Source organism: Erythrolamprus reginae, chromosome 8 (genome assembly GCF_031021105.1).
Source record: "Erythrolamprus reginae isolate rEryReg1 chromosome 8, rEryReg1.hap1, whole genome shotgun sequence".
NCBI lineage: Eukaryota > Metazoa > Chordata > Lepidosauria > Squamata > Dipsadidae > Erythrolamprus > Erythrolamprus reginae.
In genome coordinates, this window is record NC_091957.1 from 10,166,046 (window position 1) to 10,188,942 (window position 22,897).

At 42.8% G+C, this 22,897-nt stretch overlaps 2 protein-coding genes across 10 annotated transcripts in view; both read left to right on the forward strand.

Moving 5' to 3' along the window:
* ST6GALNAC6 (ST6 N-acetylgalactosaminide alpha-2,6-sialyltransferase 6) overlaps positions 1 to 11,617 on the forward strand; it is a 490,277-nt gene extending 478,660 nt beyond the window's left edge. For 5 of the 7 annotated variants that reach the window (XM_070758828.1, XM_070758826.1, XM_070758827.1 and 2 more), the window contains 5 exons: positions 679 to 744; positions 4,592 to 4,768; positions 6,571 to 6,968; positions 7,891 to 7,998; positions 9,676 to 11,617. In XM_070758828.1, coding sequence (XP_070614929.1) covers positions 730 to 744; positions 4,592 to 4,768; positions 6,571 to 6,968; positions 7,891 to 7,998; positions 9,676 to 9,865 — 888 coding nt within the window. In that variant the 5' untranslated portion in view covers positions 679 to 729 and the 3' untranslated portion in view covers positions 9,866 to 11,617. The remainder of the gene's footprint in view (positions 1 to 678; positions 745 to 4,591; positions 4,769 to 6,570; positions 6,969 to 7,890; positions 7,999 to 9,675) is intronic. The other 2 variants (XM_070758830.1, XM_070758831.1) reach the window with 1 other exon arrangement.
* Positions 11,618 to 12,697: 1,080 nt separating this feature from the next.
* Positions 12,698 to 22,897, forward strand: part of AK1 (adenylate kinase 1) — a 49,381-nt gene continuing 39,181 nt past the window's right edge. The window contains exons 1-2 of one of the 3 annotated variants that reach the window (XM_070758745.1): positions 15,002 to 15,185; positions 22,646 to 22,826. In XM_070758745.1, coding sequence (XP_070614846.1) covers positions 15,123 to 15,185; positions 22,646 to 22,826 — 244 coding nt within the window. In that variant the 5' untranslated portion in view covers positions 15,002 to 15,122. Of the gene's footprint in view, positions 12,704 to 15,001; positions 15,186 to 22,645; positions 22,827 to 22,897 lie in introns of those variants that run through there. The other 2 variants (XM_070758744.1, XM_070758749.1) reach the window with 2 other exon arrangements.

The following is a 22,897-nucleotide window of genomic DNA, read 5'->3' on the forward strand; positions in this document are numbered from 1 at the left end:
CTTCTTCTTCTTCTTCTTCTTCTTCTTCTTCTCTGTCCTGTTCCAGGGGTGGTGATAAGTCTCCAACTCTTCCATTTTCTTTTTATTTTTAAGTTTTCTTTATTGGTTTTTACTAAATATAAATAAAGAAGGTGTACACACCACAAGATCTTTCTTTCTTTCTATTTTACAGATCTTACTCATTTCATCATTTCTATATTTCTATTTTTAACTTTTTTATATACTTACATTTGTAAATTTACATTTCTATAGCAATCAGTTTATATTTACCTTTATATTTACCTTTGCAAGTTATTCATTACAGTATACAGTGGTACCTCTACTTAAGAATGCCTCTACTTAAGAACTTTTCTAGATAAGAACCGGGTGTTCAAGATTTTTTTGCCTCTTCTTAAGAACCATTTTGGGTGGATGGATGGATGGATAGATGGATGGATGGATAGATAAATAAATAGATAGATAGGAGAGAGAGATGGATGGATGATAGATAGATGATAGAGGATAGATAGATAGATAGATAGATAGATAGATAGATAGATAGATAAATGATGGATAGATAGCTAGATAGCTAGACAGACAGACAGATGATGGATAAATAGATAGACAGACAGACAGATGGGTAGATGAATGATAGAGATACATAGATGATGATAACTGATGTTTTTGACTTCAATGCAGGTGCTCAGGATAGAGTGACTGAATTCCCAACCTAAAACTCCAGATACCACAATGAAAAACCACCAGGTAGGAATTTTGGTGAAAAGCGTATTCAGGTCTTTCCTGGATGCGCGGTTTAAATGGGAATAATGGTGCAAACTGGGGGAGATTCCTTTTTTCCCCTTCTTCTTCGCCATCATTTGCAAACTCCATCTGGCTGAAGGGTACAAGTCGTCTTCGACTTATGACCAACAATTGAGACCAGTAACCCTTGCGGTCGCTAAGGAAATCCAAATTTCCTCCATTGAGTTTGCTCATTGGAAAGAGAAGAAAATGGATAGCTCCTTCTACTACCAGCCCAAAATTTTTTACTACCTCGCTGTTGGTGTGGCTTATTTTGTGAATGTGGCTTGTCACCCATGTGACCAGGTGGGAGTGGCTTGGTGATCATGTGACTGTGAGTGGATTAAAAGTCATGTGACTGGCTTAAAGGTGGCCAACTTGACATCACTCACATCAAGGGTTAGGGTTAGGGTGCCTGTCCTCTCCTTGCCTCAAAGAGATACCATTTCCCTACCTATTTACTATTACTGAACATCCAAAATATACTCTTCAATTCCATGTATATGTGCCATGTGTGTACGTACATATTACACACAGGCACACAAAAATATACATTATCTACCACACTGCTCAAAAACATAAAGGGAACACAAGTAACAGAATATAATTCCAAGTAAATCAAACTTCTGTGAAATCAAACTGTCCACTTAGGAAGCAACACTGATGGACAATCATTTTCACATGTTGTCAGCACATTCAACTTTATACAGAACAAAGTACAGTGTTCCCTCGATTTTCGCGGCTTCGAACTTCGTGAAATGTCTATACCACGGTTTTTCAAAAATATTAATTAAAAAAATACTTTGCGGGTTTTTTCCCTATACCACGGTTTTTGTCATCGCCAAACTTTCGTCTTTAATAAATATTTTTTTAAATAAACTTTAATAAATAAACATGGTGAGTAATAATCTAAATGGTTGCTAAGGGAATGGAAAATTGCAATTTAGGGGTTTAAAGTGTTAAGGGATGGCTTGTGGTACTGTTCATAGCCAAAAATAGTGTATTTACTTCCACATCTCTACTTCGCGGAAATTCAACTTTCGCGGGTGGTCTCGGAACGCATCCCCCGCGATAATCGAGGGAACACTGTATTCAATGAGAATATTTCATTCATTCCAATCTAGGATGTGTTATTTGAGTGTTTCCTTTGTTTTTTGGAGCACTATATTTAATTCTATATCGATAGGTGTACATACATATTACACACAGGCACACAGAAACATACAATATCTACCTTTAAAGCCCTTCATGGCATCGGACCAGAATATCTCCGAGTCCGCCTTCTGCCGCACGAATCCCAGCGACCGATTAGGTCCCACAGAGTGGGCCTCCTCCGGGTCCCGTCAACTAAACAATGTCGGTTGGCAGGCCCCAGGGGGAGAGCCTTCTCTGTGGCGGCACCGACTCTCTGGAACCAACTCCCCCCGGAGATCAGAACTGCCCCTACTCTTCCTGCCTTCCGTAAACTCCTCAAAACCCACCTTTGCCGTCAGGCATGGGGGAACTAAACATCTCCCCCTGGGCACATTTAATTTATACATGGTATGCCTGTGTGTGTGTCTGTTAGTATATGGGTTTTTTAAAATCTTTAAATATTTTAATTAATTGAATTATTTATGATTTGTTTTACACTTGTTGTGAGCCGCCCCGACTCTTCGGAGAGGGGCGGCATACAAATCCAAATAATAAATAAATAAAATAAATACTGTATAAACTGCAAACGTACACAAACACACACACACATAGAGCTCTTCTAAAATTATGCACATTAAACCTGATTTACTGCAATAGAAAAAACATACCCAGAACCGGGAGGGGGGGGGGAGGGTGTTTCAAAATTTTTCCACCGGTTCTGCGTACCTGACTATATTTTTTCTACCGGTTCTGGGTACCTGACCCTACCCATAGGAGCCCATCACTGCCGAATCCAGTCCAGAAGATTCCTAATAGCCAATCCCCTCCCATGCACAAGGCTGGGGCTGATGGGTTTTAGAGTCCTTTGGAGAACGAGAGCCGGAAAGGGGATGGACCGAGAAGGGTGGGGCAAGAAAATTAGTGGAGAGTGAAATGTAAAAACAGGAGGAGGGAGCCATGAACCTGAAGTGGATTGGCAAGGTCAAAACAGGGCTAGCCAATATCTTTTCATGGAAGGTGAGATTTTTTATCAAGGGGGCAGGCAGGCCCTCCCCAGAATATATACAGGTATAGGGTGGGGTGAGGATTTCCATCTGCTTAGGGCAAAACGGGTTCATTTTCCTGCAAAGTTTTAACTCTCCTGCTGCATGTACTGTATTGCCTTTAAAGATTCGTTTACCTTCGCAAAACTTTTAGGCCTGGTCTCGGCCTGCAGGGCAGCGAAGGAGGGTTTATAACATTTTCTGCCTTTTTATGGGTCTTGTAATCCAGGGAAGTGGACAGGCTGGGAGTTTAGAAAGACCCCAACTATTTACTCAACTATTTACATCATGCTAATGAATATTCAACAGAAGGCCTAGTCAATTTCGTCCGAATTTCAGCCTCCTCTGTTGGTTTGTTTGTACACTGCTAAAAAAATAAATAAAGGAAAAACTTAAACAACACATCTATCTATCTATCTATCTATCTATCTATCTATCTATCTATCTATCTATCTATTTATCTATCTATCTATCTATCTTATCTACCTACCTACCTATCTTATCTACCTACCTACCTACCTACCTACCTATCTATCTATCTATCTATCTATCTATCTATCTATCTATCTATCTATCTATCTACCTACCTTGCTACCTATCTATCTATCTATCTATCTATCTATCTATCTATCTATCTATCTATCTATCTATCAATCATCTAAACTCCAAGTAAATTCAACTTCTGTGAAATCAAACTGTCCACTTAGGAAGCAACACTGATTGACCATCAATTTCATTTTGTTGTCAACACATTCATCTTTATACAGAACAAAGTATTCAATCAGAATATTTCATTCATTCAAATCTAGAATGTGTTCTTTGAATGCTCCCTTTATTTTTTTCAGCAGTATATCTTAATCCTTCTGGAAAGAAATAACAGGATGAAAAGGAAACTTTTCTCTTGTTGTTGTTGTTGTTGTTTTAAACACATTTTAACATTGATTTACCATCAAAGTGTGGGTGTATCGTCACAAGGGAGAATGTTTTATTTATTAAGCCAAGGCAGCATTCGCAAAAATTATCCGACCCTTGCAAAATTCAAATAAAAAATTGCAAAGAGGGAAGGTAAGGGGGAGAAATTCGGAGAGGGCAAATAAATAAATAAATAAATAAATAAGTAAGTAAGTAAGTAAGTAAGTAAGTAAGTAAATAAATAAACAAATAAACAAACAAATAAATATCAAAGTAAAAGATTGCAAAGGGGAGGGGGGAAATTTGCAAAATTCAAATTAAAAAATTGCATAGGTGCATGAATTACATCACATGATAGAAATTGCATTTTCTTGATGGTTTGTTTTGTCTTTGTTTTTTTATTTTGCTTTGTTTAATTTCTTTTTTGTTATGTGTGTTTTTTTAATGTCTTTTTAAATATATAACCAATAAAAACTATTTTTTTAAAAAAATTGCAAAGAAGAAAGGGGAGGGGCGAAATTTTGCAAACTTCCAATTAAAAAATTGCAAAGAGGAAGGGGAATTTGGGGGGGGGGTGGATTTTCCAAACTTCAATTTTTTTAAAAAAATTACAAACCGGGAAGGGGAAGGGAAACGGCACTCGGTTTATCCTGGCTGGACTTGTGATCACTTGGTGGTCCCTTTTTCCCTCCCTCCCGCTTCTGTTTTCCGGCACCTTTCAGAGCCCACACGCCGTAGTCGTGGTGATCCTCTTCGCCTTGTTTATGCTGCTGATTATTTACAATTCCAACAGCCGCAATGAAGGGCCCCACTACGCTTCGCGGGCCAAGACTCCGCTGCCCGCCAGCCTCAGGAAGTGGGGGGTGAAAAGCGAATACCTGCCTGTCCCCGGAGGGAAGGTAAGGGGGGTGGAGAGGAGATGTTTGGATGGGTGGGGAGGGGGGTTTGCTCCCCCCCACCTCGTTGTGGGCAGGGGGCTTTCTCTGGCTGGTCAACTTTAGTGGGGGGTTCTTGCAAAAATTGAGGAGTTCTGACGCTACGGCGGTTTTTCTATTAAGGGTTAGTTTTGAGAAAGGGGTTTCCAAATTTCTGGATTTTGAAGGGGTCAAAGGGCTAAATTATTTCTCCTCCCTCTCCCTCTCCTTCTCTTCCTCTTCCTCCTTCTTTGCCTTCCTCCTCCTTGTCCCTGTCCACCTTCTCTTCCTTCTCCTTGGGTTTTACTTCTCCTTTCTCTCCATCTTCTCTTTCTCCATATCCTTCTCTTTCTCTTCCTTCTTCTCCTCCTCCTCACTTTCCTCCATCTTCTCCTTTTCCTCCTCCTCCTCATCCCTGTTCTCCTTCTCTTCCTTCTCTTCTTTTCCTTTTCTCTCCATCTTCTCCTTCTCTTCCTTCTCTTTCTTTCCCCCCTTTCTCTCCATCTCCTCTTCCTCCTCCATCTGTTTTCCTTCTCTTCCTTCTCCCCTTTTCCTTCTTTCTCTCCATCTTCTCCTTCTTTCTCCTCTTTCTCCTTCTCTTCCTTCTCCTTCTTCCCACCCTTTCTCTCCATCTTCTCCTCTTCCTCCTCCATCTCCCTGTTCTCCTTCCCTTCCTTCTCCTCCTCCTTTTCTTTCATCTTTCTCTCCATCTTTTCTTTCTCCCCTTTCTCCTCTTTCTCCTTCTTCACCTCCTCATTTTCCTCTACCTCCACCTCTTCCTTATCTCTTCCTGCCTTTTCACAACTCCTTTTCTCTATCTTCTCCTTGCTAATCTCCTCCTCCTCTCTTCCTCCCTTTCTACCGTTTCTCTTCTCCTTCTCCTTTTTGCCATTTTCTCTTCCCCTTTCTACCTTCCCACTGTTCCTCCTCCTCCCCTTCCTCCTTCTCTCATCTTTATCTTCCTTTTTCTTCTTCTCCAATTCTTCCTCCTCTTGCTTTTTCCTCTTTTCCTCTCTTCCTCCTCTTTTTCCTACTCCTCTTTCTCCTTCTTCTCCCTCCCTTCTTCAACTTCTCCTTCCCCCATTCCATCTTCATCGTCTTCTCTTTCTCTTCCTTCTTTCCCCACTGTTTTCTTTTTCTCCATCCTTCCTTCTCCTCCTTCTTTCCCCACTCTCTTCTCTTTCTCCCTCCTTCTCCCTATTCCATCTTCACCCTCTTTTCTTTCTCTTCCTTCTTTCCCCACTCTCTTCTCTTTCTCCCTACTTCTCCCTATTCCATCTTCACCCTCTTCTCTTCCTTCTTTCCCTTTTCTTTCTCCATCCTTCCTTCTCCTCCTTCTTTCCCCACTCTCTCTTCTTTCTCCCTCCTTCTCCCTATTCCATCTTCATCCTCTTTTCTTTCTCTTCCTTCTTTCCCCACTCTCTTCTCTTTCTCCCTCCTTCTTTCTCTTCCTTCTTTCCCCACTCTCTTCTTTCTCCCTCCTTCTCCCTATTCCATCTTCATCCTCTTCTCTTTCTCTTTCTTCTTTCCCCACTCTTTTCTTTCTCCATCCTTCCTTCTCCTCCTTCTTTCCCCACCCTCTCTTCTCTCCCTTCTCCCTATTCCATCTTCATCCTCTTTTCTTTCTCTTCCTTCTTTTCCTACTCTCCCTTCTCTTTCTCCCTCCTTCCCCCTATTCCATCTTCATCCTCTTTTCTTTCTCTTCCTTCTTTCCCTGCTCTTTCTCCCTCCTTCTCCCTGATTGTCTAAGCCCAACCTTTGCTCCAGTGGATGCTTTCTACTTCCAGGTCTTGGATCAGCACTGCAACCAGTGTGTCCTCATCACCAGCTCCAGTCACCTCCTGGGCACCAAACTGGGCAAAACCATCGACCAGTCCGAATGTACCATCCGCATGAACGACGCGCCCACCACGGGCTTCTCGGAGGACGTGGGGAACAAGACCACCTTCCGGGTCGTGGCTCACTCCAGCGCCTACCGAGTCATGAAGAGGCCGCAGGAATTCATCAACAAGACCCCCGAGAACATCTTGATTTTCTGGGGGCCGCAGCTCAAGATGCAGAGGAGCATTATCAAGCTCATCGAACGGGTCAGCCTCCGTTTCCCCAACATGACGGCTTTCGCGGTTTCGGGGAGGCGCATGCACCAGTTTGACGATTTGTTCCGAAAAGAGACAGGCAAGGACAGGTGAGTCTGCTAGGATGGAAGGAAAGTGGCTGTATCCTGAACCGAGAACCTGCGGAACTTCTCACCACAAGAGAGAGAGAGATGGGGAGGGAGGAAGAGAGAGAGAGAGAAAGAGAAAAAGAAAGTGAGACAGAGAGAAAGAGAGAGAGAGAGGGAAAGAGAAAGAGAGAGAAAGAGATAGGGGGAAAAGGAAAGAGAGAGAGAAAGAGATTTCCAACAGAAAAAGACAGAAAATAAAGCTTCTTTTGGGGTTGTGAAAAGGCGGAACTTTTTCTTTTATTTTTCAGTTGGAAATTTCAAAAACATTTCATTTCTCTTTCTATTGGAAATTCAGAAACATTTCCTTTCTTTTTCAATTGGGAATTCAAAAACTTTTTTCTTTTTTTTTCAGTTGGAAATTTCAGAAACATCTCCTTTCTTTCTCTATTAGAAATTTTAAAAATATTTCTTTTCTTTTTCTGTTGGAAATTTTAAAAATATTTCTTTTCTTTTTCTGTTGGAAATTTTAAAAATATTTCATTTTCTTTCTCTGTTGGAAATTTTAAAAATATTTCTTTTCTTTTTCTGTTGGAAATTTTAAAAATATTTCATTTTCTTTTGGAAATTTTAAAAATATTTCTTTTCTTTTTCTGTTGGAAATTTTAAAAATATTTCTTTTTCTGTTGGAAATTTTAAAAATATTTCATTTTCTTTTTCTGTTAGAAATTTTAAAAATATTTCTTTTCTTTTTCTGTTGGAAATTTTAAAAACATTTCTTTTTCTGTTGGAAATTTTAAAAACATTTCATTTTCTTTTTCGCTTGAAAATTTCAAAACCATTGTCTTTTCTTTTTCATTTGGAAACCTCAAAAACGTTTTCTTTTTCGGTTGGAAACTTCAACAGCACTTCCTTTTCTTTTTCTTTTCTTCTCTGCCCACCCCAGGGAGACCACACGGTCCTGGCTGAGCACTGGATGGTTTACCATGGTGATCGCGGTGGAGTTGTGTGACAAACTCCACGTTTACGGGATGGTGCCTCCCAGCTACTGCAAGTAAGTAGTAGCCCCTCACTTGGCTTTCAAGGCTCGTGTGTGTGTGTGTGTGTGTGTGTGTGTGTGTGTGTGTGTGTTGGGAGATCTCAAAATTGAGCAAGTGGGCAACAAAGTGGCAAATGCATTTTAACCTAAACAAGTGCAAAGTTATGCATTATCAGGGCAAAGAACCCCAATTACAGGGTGCGTTCCAAAAGTAATGCAATTTTTTTTAAAAAAAGTAATTTATTGAACTGATTTGCACAAACACTTAAAATCCTTCAAAGTACTGTCCTTGGGCCTCTGCACATTTTTTCCAGCGACTCTGCCATGACCCTGGAAAGCATCTTCGGGGACCTCTCGCAAGGTCTTCGTCACGGCTGATTGGATCTCTTCTATGGACGAAAAACGGGTTCCTTTCAGGGCTGGGAACAAAAAGAAGTCTGCTGGGGCAACGTCAAGACTATAGGAGGGGTGGGGCAGCATTGGCACCTGGTGTTGGCCAGGAACGCGTTGTGGCAAGGCACATTTTTCACCCATAGAAGAGATCCAATCAGCCATGGTGAAGACCTTGCGAGAGGTCCCCGAAGACGCCTTCCAGGGTGCGTACCGGTCATGGCAGAGTCGCTGAAAAAAATGTGTAGAGGCCCAAGGACAGTATTTTACTGTTGTGAGCCGCCCCGAGTCTACGGAGAGGGGCGGCATACAAATTAATTAAATAAATAAATAAATAAATAAATTTTGAAGAATTTAAACTGTTTGTGCAATTCTGTTCAATAAATTACTTTTTTTAAAAATTGCATTACTTTTGGAACGCACCCTGTACACCTGATGAGGACCAAGCTTTCTGAGACAACCCAAGAAAGGGATCTTGGGGTTTTGGTGGACAGCTCAATGAAGATGTCAACCCAGTGCGCAGCAGCAGTAAAAAAAAAAGCAAACACCATGCATGGTATGATTAGGAATGGAATGGAAAATAAGTCAGTAAGTGTTGTATTGCCTCTGTACAAATTGATGGTGAGACCACACTTGGAGTACTGTGTACAGTTCTGGTCACCGCACCTCAAGGACGATATAATGGAACTGGAAAAGGTGCAAAAAAGGGCAACAAGTATGATCGAGGAAATGGAGCCCTCCCTTATGAAACCAGGTTGCAACACCTTGGTCTCTTCAGCCTTGAAATACGACATTTAACGGGTGACTTGACCGAAGTGTATAAAATCATTTATGGCATAGAAAAGGTGGATAGAGAAAAAATCTTTTCTCTATTATACAATACTAGGATAAGGGGGCACTCCCTAAAACTCCTAGGTAAGAAAGTGAGGACAAATAAAGGGAAATATTTCTTCACCCAGAGGGTCCTTGGTTGATGGAATTCACTTCCAGAAGAGGTCATGACAGCTGTCATCCTCGAGAGCTTCAAGGCAGGATTAGACAGATTCATGGATGCCAAATGTATCAGTGGTTTTTGAAACGGATGTCTATGTTGGTTGAGGCAGACAGGGTTCCCTTGGGTACCATTGGTTGGGGGTCAAGGGAGGGTTTTGCCTTCTCTTTCCGCTCAAGATCCCCATGGACAATTGGTGGGCCACTGTGTGACACAGAATGCTGGACCCGATAGCCGTGTGCATGGCTCTTCTTAGGTTCTTATGTGTGCGTTCCCCTTTCTCAACCTCACCTGTCTTTTTCTCCTCCTAGCAATAAAACCCCTCCACACCGGATGCCCTACCACTATTACGAACCCAAAGGGCCGGACGAATGCACCACTTATATCCACAACGAGAACAGCCGCAGAGGATACCATCACCGGTTCATCACCGAGAAGCGGGTTTTCGGCAAATGGGCTAATCTCTACAACATCAGTTTCTCCCACCCTGATTGGGAATAAGGCAAGGAGGAGACAACCCCCAAACCCCCCAAGTGCCAAAACCAGGATCCAGCACACACACACCTTAACTGGGCCTAGCCAGCAGATCCTGGACTACTGAGTTTTAAATTTCCCATCATGCCGTAGGGGAGCGCCTCAGGGCATTGTGGGAAATTAGAAGTTCAATGGAACTTCTAATGTGGATGGAAGGCCATCTGAATTGCTTCTTAGTTGGATGGCTGGTGAGTTTTCCAAGAAAGTTTTATTTTCTGGTTCCTGGCCTGGTGTGTTAAATTTCCCATCATGCCGTAGCGAAACGCTTTGGGGCATTGTGGGAAATTAGTTCAGAGTTGGGTGGAAGTCCATCGCAACCCTTTGCAAGGTTGCTTCTAGGTGGACCTCAGTGAGAAGTGCCTCCATAAGAGATTTCCCACCCACCCCTTACTCTGGTTTTACGTTATTTCCCATCATGCTAATAGAGAAGCACCCTGGGGCATTGTGGGAAATTATTGGATGCTTTAAAGGTTGGTAAGTTCTCCAAGAAAGATAAATTTTCCTCCCTCTCTCTCTCTGGTTCTCCTCCTCTGCCTTGTTCAACTTTGCAGACTTGATCCCGGCGCCCTCCCGAACGACGGACCCCAACTCCCATTATCCCTCGCCAACTCATGAGCAGAGAAGATGACAGTTGCGGGGACTCACCAGTAGTGGGTCCCTGCCGGTTACTGCTAATTGTGTGCAGCTCCGTGGCTCTGGTGCATGAGCACAGGTCCGAGCACAATTTTCCTTTCTGCACCTGTGCAGGTAGCAAACTCCTGCGTGTTTCGGTGAGGGTTTTTGCGCGGAAGCAAAAAAACCGAAACACGCAAGTCCCCCGTGCGAGATCTTGCACCAGAGCTGAACGCAATTAGCCGTAACCGCCAGGAACCCACTACTGGGTGTTCACCATCTCTTTAGCTCCCCTCTTAACCCCCCCCCTCGCTCCATCTCTTTAGTCCTTCCAAAGGATGGGAGTTATAATCTTGGAGCATCATGGAGCACAAAGACGGGGTGCTAATTTTTCCCCCCTGTCCTTATTAACAAAAGATTTTTTTAAAAAAAAAATTAAATAATTTTTTTAAAAAGAGCAAGGAAGAGAAGAGAGAGAGCCCCTCCAGTGGTCATCCAATCTATCTGGGCTCAGGAAATGAACTCCTGAAAGTTTTTGAAGGCTACTTCTGGGCGAGCGAAGAACCCCTTTTTACCTGTCCCATCAAGGAAAGAAGGTTCCCCCAAATCTATTGATCTTATGGGGATATTTTTTCTTGCTCCTTGGTGGGTGCTCGGTGCCCAAGCACCAAGGCAGCTGGTTCAGCTTGGCAAAATATCCATGGCCTCTTAATATGTCACTAAATAACATCACAATTGCTACAATCTCCATCGGCGAAATTTAAATAGGAGAATTGCTCGGAGAGAATTGCTCTTTCTCCGGTCAATGATTTCCACCTATTGGGTTGCAACAGCTAGGTTAAAGGATGATTACACATACACACACACACACATCACTCTTCCTCCTCCTTCTTTCTGGAGCCCCTTCCCCCAAAATTTGGTACCAAAGCAATGGCAGTTGAGGATCTTGTCGTTTGAATTTTGCTCGGTTACCTTTTTCATGGTTTCATTGAGATGGTTGGACATTCAATGACCGGTGGCATTCTAACTGTTTAAGGTTGCAATTTGGACGTCTTCGATGGATCTTAAAAAGACGACACGTTTATTAAACGTTGACTTGAGTAAAAAGATCTTCCTTTTTTCTTCTTCTTCAGTATGGATTATTAAAAAAAAAAAACCTTCAGAAGTTCAGTGACCACCGCACTACAAACTAATCCAACCTAAACATAGAAGAGAAAAAAGAGGGGAAATAATAAAAACAACAGGAAAAGAGAAAAGAAAGCATGAAGAAAACATAAGGGAGGGAGGGAGGGAGGGAGGAAAGGAAGGAAGGAAGGAAATGTTGAAACCAAAAAGATAATACAATATAAGGAGGAAAATGGAAAGAAGTATAGGAAGTATACTTACATGAATCCCAGCAACTGGTCAGGTCCCACAGAGTCGGCCTTCTCCAGGTCCCATCGACCAGACAATGTTGTCTGGCGGGGCCTAGGGAAAGAGCCTTCTCTGTGGCGGCCCCGGCCCTCTGGAATCAGCTCCCTCTGGAGATTCGCACTGCCCCCACCCTCCTGGCCTTTTCCACAAGAGTCTCAAGACTCACTTATGTTGCCAGGCATGGGGCAATTAGATCAAGACCCCCTGACTACTAAATGTGATGTATGGTTGTGATTGAACTGGTTGACTGATTTTAATATATTGGGGTTTTAGCTTGTAGTTTTTAATTAATTAGTTTGTTTGTAGGCATTGTTTTATATTGTGTCTTGTGAGCCACCCCGAGTCTTCAGAGAAGGACGGCATACAAATCTAATTAATAATAATAATAATAATAATAATAATAATAATAATAATAACAACAACAATAACAATAACTAATAATAATAATAATAATAATAATAATAATAATAATAATAATAATAATGGAAAAAGTAAGGAACGAAGGAAGGCAATGTTGAAACCGAAAAGTGAATGGAAAGAATAAAATGGAAAGAAGTACAGGAAGGAAGGGAGGAAGGAAAGGAAGGAAAGGAAGGAAGGAAGGGAGGGAGGGGGGGAAGGGAGGGAGGGAGGGAGGAAAGGAAGGAAGGAAGGAAAGAAGGAGAAAGAACAAAGAAATACACTTAATACTGAAACGGAAAAGAATATAACGAAGGAAAAGGAGGAGGGAAGGAGGGAGGGGACTTCAGCTCCCAGAATGCCCCTGGCTGAAGAATTCTGGGAATTGAAATCCATACCTCTTAAAGTGGCCAAGGCTGAGAAAATAATCAACATGAGGAACAATGCCAAGCTCTGCCTCACCACGTCAGTCCTGCTTAGCCTGCAAGAAATACATCAGGCAATGTCCCAGTTGCTATGGTAGCAGTTGCTACACATGGCAATGCGCTGGTCCTTACGGCGGGGAGGCGGTTGAGGCATGGTGCTTATACCAACACAGAGGGTGGGAGAAGAGACCCATGAACGGAGCATCTCCAAAACTCCCACATTCTGGCGGGGAGAATAAGAGGGATCAATTTTGCATAAATGATATTGACATAGAAAGAACTGATGCAGGAACTGGGCAAATGTCTAGTCTAATGAAGAGAAGGACCAAGGGAGACAGGATAGCAGTCTTCCAATATCTCACAAAGAAGAGGGAGTCAAGCTATTCTCCAAAGCACCTGAGGGTAGAACAAGAAGCAATGGGTGGAAATTATACAAGGAGAGAAGCAACCTGGAAGGAAAGAGAAATTTCCTGACAATCACAACTGGTGATCAGCTTGCCACCAGAAGCTGTGAATTCTCCAACACTAGACGCTTTTATGGAGAGATTGGATAACCACTTGTCGGAAGTGGTGTAGGTTTCCTGCCTAAGCAGGGGGTTGGACTAGGAGACCTCCAAGATTCCTCCCAACTCTTCTCTTCTGCTCTATTCTATTTTATTCCATTCTATTCTACCATTCTGCATTCTCTGCTCTTGTATATTCCATATTCAATTCCATTCTATACCTTATTTTATCCCTTATTCTATCTTCTATTCTACTCTACTCCATTCCATTCCATATTCCATTCCATTCTATTCTACAAAACCGATACAAGACAGATAATTTGGATGCTGAGCTTTGGAGGGTTTTCAACCATTGCCCCTTGCTAAATTGTCCTTAAAATATGGGTTCCAGGTATAGTTCTTCAAATGGGGATTTTAATACTCTGACAGAGTCAGTAGAGGACTGACGAAAACTAAGTAATTTTTAGTAGATCTAAATCAATTTTAAATGTTCCGGAGTAAGTAAGTAAGTAAGTAAGTAAGTAAGTAAGTAAGTAAGTAAGTAAGTAAAGTATGTAAGTAAGTAAGTAAGTATGTAAGTAAGTAAGTAAGTAAGTAAGTAAGGAAGGAAGGAAGGAAGGAAGGAAGGAAGGATGGAAGGAAGGGAAGGAAAGAAAGAAAGAAAGAAAGAAAGAAAGGCTGTTTTTTTCCTCTCTGAGCCACCTGATTTTTCCCATTGTTTTGGACCGAGACCAACCCCGCACTCGTATCCTGAAGCCTGTGTACATTTCCCATTAAATGCCGTTGGAAACTCCTATGTTGGCTCTCCAGGCTTTGCAACAACACACAGGCCCTGGAAAAAATTCAAAGCAGGAGGAAAAAGAGGAAGGGAGGAGAGGAGCTGGGCTGGAGGCAGGCCAGGGAGGGTGGTGTGGTCTCTCTCTCTGAGCTTAAGAGGTCTTTCTAAAAGCAAGAGACAAGAAAAAGAATATTGGTATGATTTTTCTGTGTTTTTTTTTTAACAAAAAGTCAGAGACTTTGGAGACTGCACTGAGTTTTTGGGATGGTAGAAGAAATAGCCTGGGGGCTGGGGATGATGGGAGGTGTTAACAGAGGAGCCTGAAGTGGTGGCAGGCTATAGCTCATACATGGGGGGGAGAAGAGAGATGGGAGGGAGGGGGGTAGAGAGAGACACACACACACAAGGAGAGACGAAGAAAGATGAGAGGAAGAAAAAGAAGAAAAATGTCAGATACGCAGAGAGGGAGGGAAGGAAAAGGGAAAGAGAAATAAAGAGAAAGAAGAGAGAGATGGAAGGAAGGGAAGAGAAAGGGAGGAAACAAAGAAAAAGGGAAAGAGGGAGAGAGAGATGCAGAGAGACAGAAGAAAGGAGGGAGGGAAGGAAAGAAACGGAAAGAGAAAGAAGAGAAAGATAGAAGGGAGGAGAGAAAAAGGGAGGAAAGAGGAAGAGAGAAATGGAGAGAGAGATACAGAGAGAGAGGGAAGGAAGGAGGGAGGGAAAGGGAAAGAGAAAAAAGAGAGAGATGGAAGGAAGGAGAGAAGAAGGGAGGAAAGAAAGAGAGAAAGGGAAAGGGGGAGAGAGAGACCCAGAGAGAGGAGGAAGGGAAGGAGAAAGAAAGAAAGAGAAAGAAAGAAAGAAAATAAAAGAGAAATAGAGTTGGAGAAAGTTTTAAAGAGCCTTAAAAAACAGCTCCACCAGCTTTGGCCTGCCCTCTGCACAGGGACAGAGACGCTCTTTCCACCCAGCCACACGTGGGCAGTCCTCGGCTCGACCTCCCTCCCCAGTTCCCCGCCCCGAGCCGAGAACGGCCGTCAGAACCGGGCTGGACAAGGAAAGGAAGGGCAGGGAAGGGCGCGCGTCCCAGCAGGGCGATGGGCGACTCAGCCGAGGCTTACGACTATGTCTCCCGTCGGGAGATCCCGCGGCTCTTCGAGGTAGGTTCTGGGAAGGGGCTCCTCCGCCGGGGCAAGCGAGCCCCCCTCCTCTCGGGTGTTCGGGGGTCTCCTCTGAGCATGCACAAAGCGCCCCGGGCGCAGCCTGCCTCGGTTCGCAGCTCAAAGGTTGTGCCGCTTTGGGAGTCTCCAAACTTTACGCAGGACGCCAGGGGGGGGGGGGGGGGGTCCAAACTTTACGCAGGATGCCAGGAGTCTCCAAACTTTACGCAGGACGCCAGGAGAGCTAGCCTCGCAGTCGCCAGCATCCCCAGGAAAGGAGGCAGAGGGTTTCTGAGCATAAGCAGAGCGCAGGCATTTCGGGCAAACGGATCTTTCCAAGGGGATGGGCGAGGCTTGGCACTGCATTCGTCTGGCGCGTGGATGCCAATCCCTGAAGAGGTGAAGTGGAGACGGGAGCGCGCAGCTACAACGGGAGGGGAGATTGGGCACAATCACACAACACATACACACGTGAGAGACGCTAGAAAGCTGCCCAGACGGCTCTGGAGACGTCTGGCTGCCAATCCAAAGCAGAACCAGGCGGTTTTTCCTGCCGTGAGGCTCCGCGCAGTCGCAGGGGGCATCTCGGGGCGCGACCCCAAAACCTGGGGGACCGAAAGACTGGCGCCTCCTAATTTGCATTAAGGCCTCTGGGGGGTCCTCTTTAGAGTGGGGGCTCCCCCCCGTTCTGCCAACCAGGCTGGGTGACTGATGCTAGAGATTAAATGAATTGCCCCAGGATGAGTCAAAGCCATCAACTGGCATGGAATAATTGACATCACTTTCCAAGCAGATTGCTGAACTTCCCCCAGAACTCCCCAGAACCTCCAGCTGCTGTGAGGTGCTATCTGAGGTTTCCTTGAACCCAATCTTTTTTTTTTTTTAAGAAAAACCTTGCTGAATAACACACGGTAATAGTGACTTTCAGTAACCAATAAAACGCATAGCTGGTTCTCTATCCCTGCCTCCCCACCCCATTCCAAAATTTGAGATGGACTTCCCTTCATTTCTAGGGTGGGGAAATGGGGTTTGGGAATCTCTACATTTTTGAGGGTCACTTTATTTTTTAATAATAATTTTTTATTGATTTTAAAAAAACAATAACACATAAACACTACATATTTATTTATTTTATTTATTAATTGGACTTTTATGCCACCCCTCTCCGAGGACTCGGGGCAGCTTACAACATATAACGGAATAGCATACATCACTTCTGAATATATTTATATATACAGTGGTACCTCTACTTAAGAACTTAAGTAGTTCCGTGACCAGGTTCTTAAGTAGAAACGTTAGAAACATAGAAGACTGACGGCAGAAAAAGACGTCATGATTCATCTAGTCTGCCCTTATACTATTTTTTGTATTTTATCTTAGGATGGATATATGTTTATCCCAGGCATGTTTAAATTCAGTTACTGTGGATTTACCAACCACATCTGCTGGAAGTTTGTTCCAAGGATCTACTGCTCTTTCAGTCAAATAATATTTTCTCATGTTACTTCTAATCTTTCCCCCAACTAACCTCAGATTGTGCCCCCTTGTTCTTGTGTTCACTTTCCTATTAAAAACACTTCCCTCCTGAGCCTTATTTAACCCTTTAACATATTTAAATGTTTCGATCATGTCCCCATTTTCCCTTCTGTCCTCCCAGACTATACAGATGGAGTTCATTAAGTCTTTCCTGATATGTTTTATGCTTAAAACTTATGGGGTGGCATAAAAGTCCAATTAATAAAATAAATAAATAAATAAATAAATAAATATGTAGTGTGTATGTGTGTGTTTTTTTAAATCAATAAAAACTATCTTAAGAAGAAGCAAGAAGAAATAAAAGCTTGGAATTTGAGTGGGAGGAGGAGAAGGAAGAAGAAGAAGAAGAAGAGGAGGAGGACAATCGCTGCCGAAGGGAGAAGGGGAGAGGAGGGGAATCAAAAAAATCCAAAACTTTAAGGCTTAAAAAAAAAAAAGAGGGACTCTGAGGCGGCGAGGAGGAGCACGTGCCTCCCATACACCCGGCGCGAGGCTGCCTCCCATACACTGCGCTAGAGAGAGAAACCCAAAGGGAATAGCAGGAAACTGGCCGAAAAAATTTTCTGGGCTCAGGTTCTTAAGTAGAAAATAGTTCTTAAGAAGAGGCAAAAAAATCTTGAACACCCGCTTATTATCTAGAAAAGTTCTTAAGTAGAGGCGTTCTTAAGTAGAGGTACCACTGTATATCCATTCTAAAATAAAATACAGGAAATAGTATAAGGGCAGACTAGATGGACCATGTGGTCTTTTTCTGCCGTCAATCTTCTATGCAGTCAACTCTTGTGATATGCTATAGGGGGGCTTCCAAGATTCGCCCACGTTTCTTCAACACTCCGTGGCTTGCATTGGCTGCCGATCAGTTTCCGGTCACAATTCAAAGTGTTGGTCATGACCTTTAAAGCCCTACATGGCAATGGACCAGATGACCTCCGGAACTGCCTGCTACCGCACAAATCCCAGCGACTGATAAGGTCCCACAGAGTTGGCCTTCTCCGGGTCCCGTCGACTAAACAATGTCGTTTGACGGGCCCCAGGGGAAGAGCCTTCTCTGTGGCGGCCCCGGCCCTCTGGAACCAACTCCCCCCGGAGATTAGAACTGCCCCCACCCTCCCTCCATGTCTTTCGTAAACTACTCAAGACTCATTTATACCGCCAGGCATGGGGGCGTTGAGATAGCTCTTCCCCCTAGGCCATTACAAGTTATGCATGGTATGTTTGTGTGTATGTTTGGTTTTATAATAGGGGTTTTTAGTTGTTTTTTTATTATTGGATTGTACACGTTGTGTTTATTATTGTTGTTAGCCGCCCCGAGTCTACGGAGAGGGGCGGCATACAAATCCAATAAATTATTATTATTATTATTAATTATTTATTATAGACAGGTAGGCTGCCTCTTCCTAAGGAGGCTCCATTTCCCAAAGGGACAGAGCTCCACGCCAGGCAGATGATATCAAGCCAAAGGGGTTGTTTTTGCTGGAATTTCTGATTTTGTTTTCCTTTATAGCTGCTTTTTTTTTTTTAAATTGGCCCATGTTTTTTAAGACCGGTTGGTTTATAAACAATTCAAAAGAGCAAGAAAAACAAAAATGAGACTAAGTTACACTGCGGAGAAATGCAATAAAATGGGCCCAGGGGTGTTGATACGAATATAAAAAAGATTAATTTAGAAATGTGTGACTTTGTATGTTTTTGAGATGTATGTAATCTTATTGATGTTTGTATGAATTCAAAGTGGAGGGAAAAAAATATTAAAAATATTTTTTAAAAACTTTTGCGGGGGAAAAAATGGGCCCACCGCAATCTATTATCTATAATATAATCTATAATTTATATCTGGGTTGGAAGGCAGCACCCTTCCATTCTGTTAAAAATATATTCCATCTACCGCTAATATTTACTGATATAACATTCCTGCATAGGCACGCTCCCTATTCAAGCTACCCCCAAAATTACAATGTTATTTCAAATGTTTGTCCTGCTTTTTAAATTATTTTTACAAATAACTGAAGGTGGCAAACATATTAAGGACTTTTTTCATCCTGGCCTCTGTTCTGCCGGCGTGTCCCAACCTCCCACACAGTATTGTTGTTGAGAGGTAAACTCTGAGATAGACTGCATTAAATTCCCGGGTGGGTGAAGAAAAAAATAGAATTAAATGCAAGAAATAATAGTGGCAACCAGTGAAGGGTGTATAGAGGCCAGAGGGCCTTCCCCATTCGATTTCCCCATAAAATCCCCCAAGGCATTCTGGGATATTAGAAAATTAGGACCAATTATGTCCCACAGAGTTGGCCTTCTCCGGGTCCCGTTGACCAAACAATGTCGGCTGGCGGGACCCAGGGGAAGAGCCTTCTCTGTGGCGGCCCCAGCCTTCTGGAATCAACTCCCTCCAGAGATTCGAACAGCCCCCACCCTCCTCGCCTTCCGTAAAATGCTGAAGACCCACCTTTGTCGCCAGGCATGGGGATAATTACCACCTTCTCCCCCTTTTTATTGTGTTTTCGGCCTTACTGTATGATGGATTAGGTTGAATGTGTATGATTGTATAGTTAAGGATTTTACTATATATTAATGTTTTTAAATTGATTTAACTTGGATTTGTAATGTATTGTATCACTATTATGTTGTGAGCCGCCTTGAGTCTTCAGAGAGGGGCGGCATACAAATCTAATAAACTATAACTATAAAAGGGCCAGTTAAATCCAGTTGATCGACGAGTCCCTTTCTCCTTGGACAATTCTGCAGAGAAATCTAAACAACAAGGGCGTGTTTGTACATAGCAGCAATCACAACACAGCAAACATCTCCATGGCTAATTTTGCAAACCTGGTTTTGCAACAGGTCTCTTCTGAGAACTTTAACAAAAGGGTGTTTTTCAATCTCAGTGACTTTTAAGACCAGTGGGCTTCAAATTCTGGGAATTGAAGTCCACTGGTCTCAAAAACACTAGGCTAACATTTGCATTTAAAACTCCCAATTGACACATATTTCCTTACAGACGCTAATCGAAGAGATTGGACTGCTACTTGTCAGGAATTTCTCCTGCTTGGACGGGTTGGACTAGAGTCACTAGATGACAACTCTGTTAATCTACCTCTATTCCCCAAATAAGTATAAAATGCCATTCTGCAGTACACTGGATATAATTATAAATAAAACAGGAGAACCAATTTCAAGAACCTTTGGACTTAGAATAACTTTATTGTCACTTTGGATGTACAGTATGCTAATCGGTAGACAGAATGTTAAAATGAAATGCCGTTGCATGCACCTCTCAAAGGCTCACCGCCTCCATAAACATGACAGAATAAATAAATACAAAATTATGCATATACCTGTTGTGGTTAGCTCTGGCCCAGCTCCTGCCCCAAGGACTGTGGATGTGGGGGAGACATCCACATGCTGCAGGCCTGTTTTGCCCCCAGTGGAATCTGCTGATGAAGGCTCCTCTGACCAAGAAGACATGAGTGACAGGGAGGAGGAGAGTGTGGCAGACAGCTCAGAAGGAGATCAATTATCTAGCTCCTCCTTGGATTCAGAACAAGAGTTAATGATACAGCCACACATGCGGAGAGCAATGCATAGGCAACAACAACTGAGAGATTATTATCAAAGAAAATGAGGCCACCTGTGGTTGGGTGGGGCTGTGGTAATTAGTGAGGCTGCTATAAATAGCAGCCTGTGGGTTTGGCCATTGTGGAGGATTATCTGATCATTGTGTTTCGTGACTGCTTTACTGACTTTGACTTTTTGTTTGCTGATTTTTCCCCGCTTTGAAACTAAACCAGAGCAAAGTGTGTTTCACTTTGTGAAAGAAGAAGGACTGTGAATTGCCTCACAGCTGCAAACTAAGTATCACAGAACTGATAAGGGACTTGTACAAAGTACCAGTTTGTTTGGAGACAAGTGCTCTTTGCTATACCAAAAGAGGGCTTGGTTTAAGTGAATTTTCATTATAAAGAACATTGTTTTGAATTTTCAAACGTGTGTGTGTCTGAAATTTGTACCTGTGAATTTTTGGGAGGAGTCTACCAGAGAGCCCGACAGTACAATACCCAATCTATATTATACGAAAGACAGAAACAACGCAGAGGAAGGAGCACTCCTGAGAACGTGCAGAAGGCTTGTGGGATTTGCAGAATGATGAATGGAAAATATGCTTTCCACACGTTGGGTGTAAGATATAGAATAATATTGGAATGAAGAATAGAATAGAATAATATTGGAATGTAGAATAGAATAGAAATAGAATAGAATAGAATTAGAACAAGAATAGAATAGAATAGAATGAGATGAAAGGGACCTTGGAGATCTTCTAGTCCAGCCCGCTGCTCAAGCAGGAGAACCTATACTATTTCAGATAAGTGATTGTCTAGTCTCTTCTTAAAAACCTCCAGTGATGGAGCGCCCACAATTTCAAGTGGGAAACTGTTCCACTGGTTGATTGTTCTCACTTGTTAAGACGTTTCTCCTTAATTCCAGGTTGCTTCTCTCCTTGGTTACTTTCCATCCATTGTTTCTTGCCTTCAAGTGCTTTGTAGAATAATTGAAACCCCTATCATGCCCTCCCCTCATCCTTCCTTTCTCCAGACTAGCCCAAACCCGAATCCTGCAGCCGTTCTTCCTATGTTTTTTGTTTTGTTTCCGGGCCTTTAATCATCTTAGTTGCTCTTCTCTGAACTTTTTCCAAAGTCTCAACATCCTTTTTAGTGGGATGGTGACCAAAATTGGTTGTGGTATTCCAGGTGTGGCTTTACTAAGGCTTTACAAAGTAGTGCTAATACTTTAAACTATTTTGATTCTGTGCTTCCGTTTATACAACCAAGAATTGTGTTAGCCGTTTTGGCTGCCACCACACAAGGCTGGCTCATATTCAAGTTATCTGTCCACTAGGACTCCAAGATCCCTCTCCCAGTGACTATATTTGAGCCAGGTCTCGCCTAATCTGTCCGTAAAACTTTTGATTCTTTACCCCTGCCTTAAAGTGTAAAGCTTTGCAAGCCCAATTCCAAAGTAAATTTTTGTGGGTTCCAATGTGAGAAAGCGCCTGTCCCCTGTGAAATGATATTATCAGGAAATTTAACCGCTGCTTGATTGGGTTGGCGAACTAAAGTGTTACTCTTGGAAAAAATCCAGGAGTCCTGATTGTGAATGCTTCTCCTCCTGAAGCACAGGTAGCCCTTGACGTACAATGGTTCAAATAGAATGGAATGGAATGGAATAGGATAGGATAGGATATATACTGGAATGAATAAGAATAGAATAAGAATAAGAATGCTCTTGTTCTTCTTCTTCTCCTTCTTCTCCTTCTTCTCCTTCTTCTCTTTCTCCTTCTTCTCCTCTTCCTCTTTCTCCTCTTCCTCCTTTTCTTCTTCTTCTTCTTCTTCTTCTTCTTCTTCTTCTTCTTCTTCTTCTTCTTCTCCTTCTCCTTCTCCTTCCTTCTCCTTTTTATTTATTTCTTTTTTCTTCTTTCTTCCTTCTTCCCTCTTCTTCCTTCCTTCCCTTCTTCTCCTTCCCTTTCTTCTCCTTCTTCTTCTTCCCCCTCTTCCTCCTCCTCCTCCCCTCCCCCTTCTTCTTTTTCTCCTTCTCCTTCTCCTTCTTCCCCCTCTTCCTTCTTCTCCCCTCCTCCTCTCCTCCCCCACCCCTTACCCTTCATTCTCCTCCTCTCCTCCTCCTCTTCTTCTTCCTCTTCCTCCTTTTCTTTTTTCTTACTTCTCCTTCTCTTTCTTCTTCTCCCCCTCTTTCTCCCCTTCTTCTTTCTTTTCTTCTTTCTTCTTTCTCCTTCTTTTTTTCCTCTTCCCTCTTCCTCCTCCCTTTATTCTTCTTCTTCTTCTTTCTTTCTTTCTTCTATTTTTCTTCTCCTTTTTTCCTCTTTCCTCTTCCCCTTCTTCTTCCCACTCCTCTTCCTTCTGCTCCTCCTCTAGAGCATGTTGACAGGCCTGATGTATTACCAACCGGAAGATCCCATCAGCTATCTCGAAGGATGCTTGAAGAAGGTCCGGGCAATTGGTGGCCTGGAGAAACTGCAGTGGGACACGTTCCTCAGACAAGAAGACCTTCAACCTACTGCTGGGGGCTTCAAGAAGAGTGCCACCTTCCAGTCAGGTGGATGTCCATTCTTACTGGTGGTGGGTTTCTTACCTGACAAGGTCTCTGTGTTAAATCCAGGACTAGGT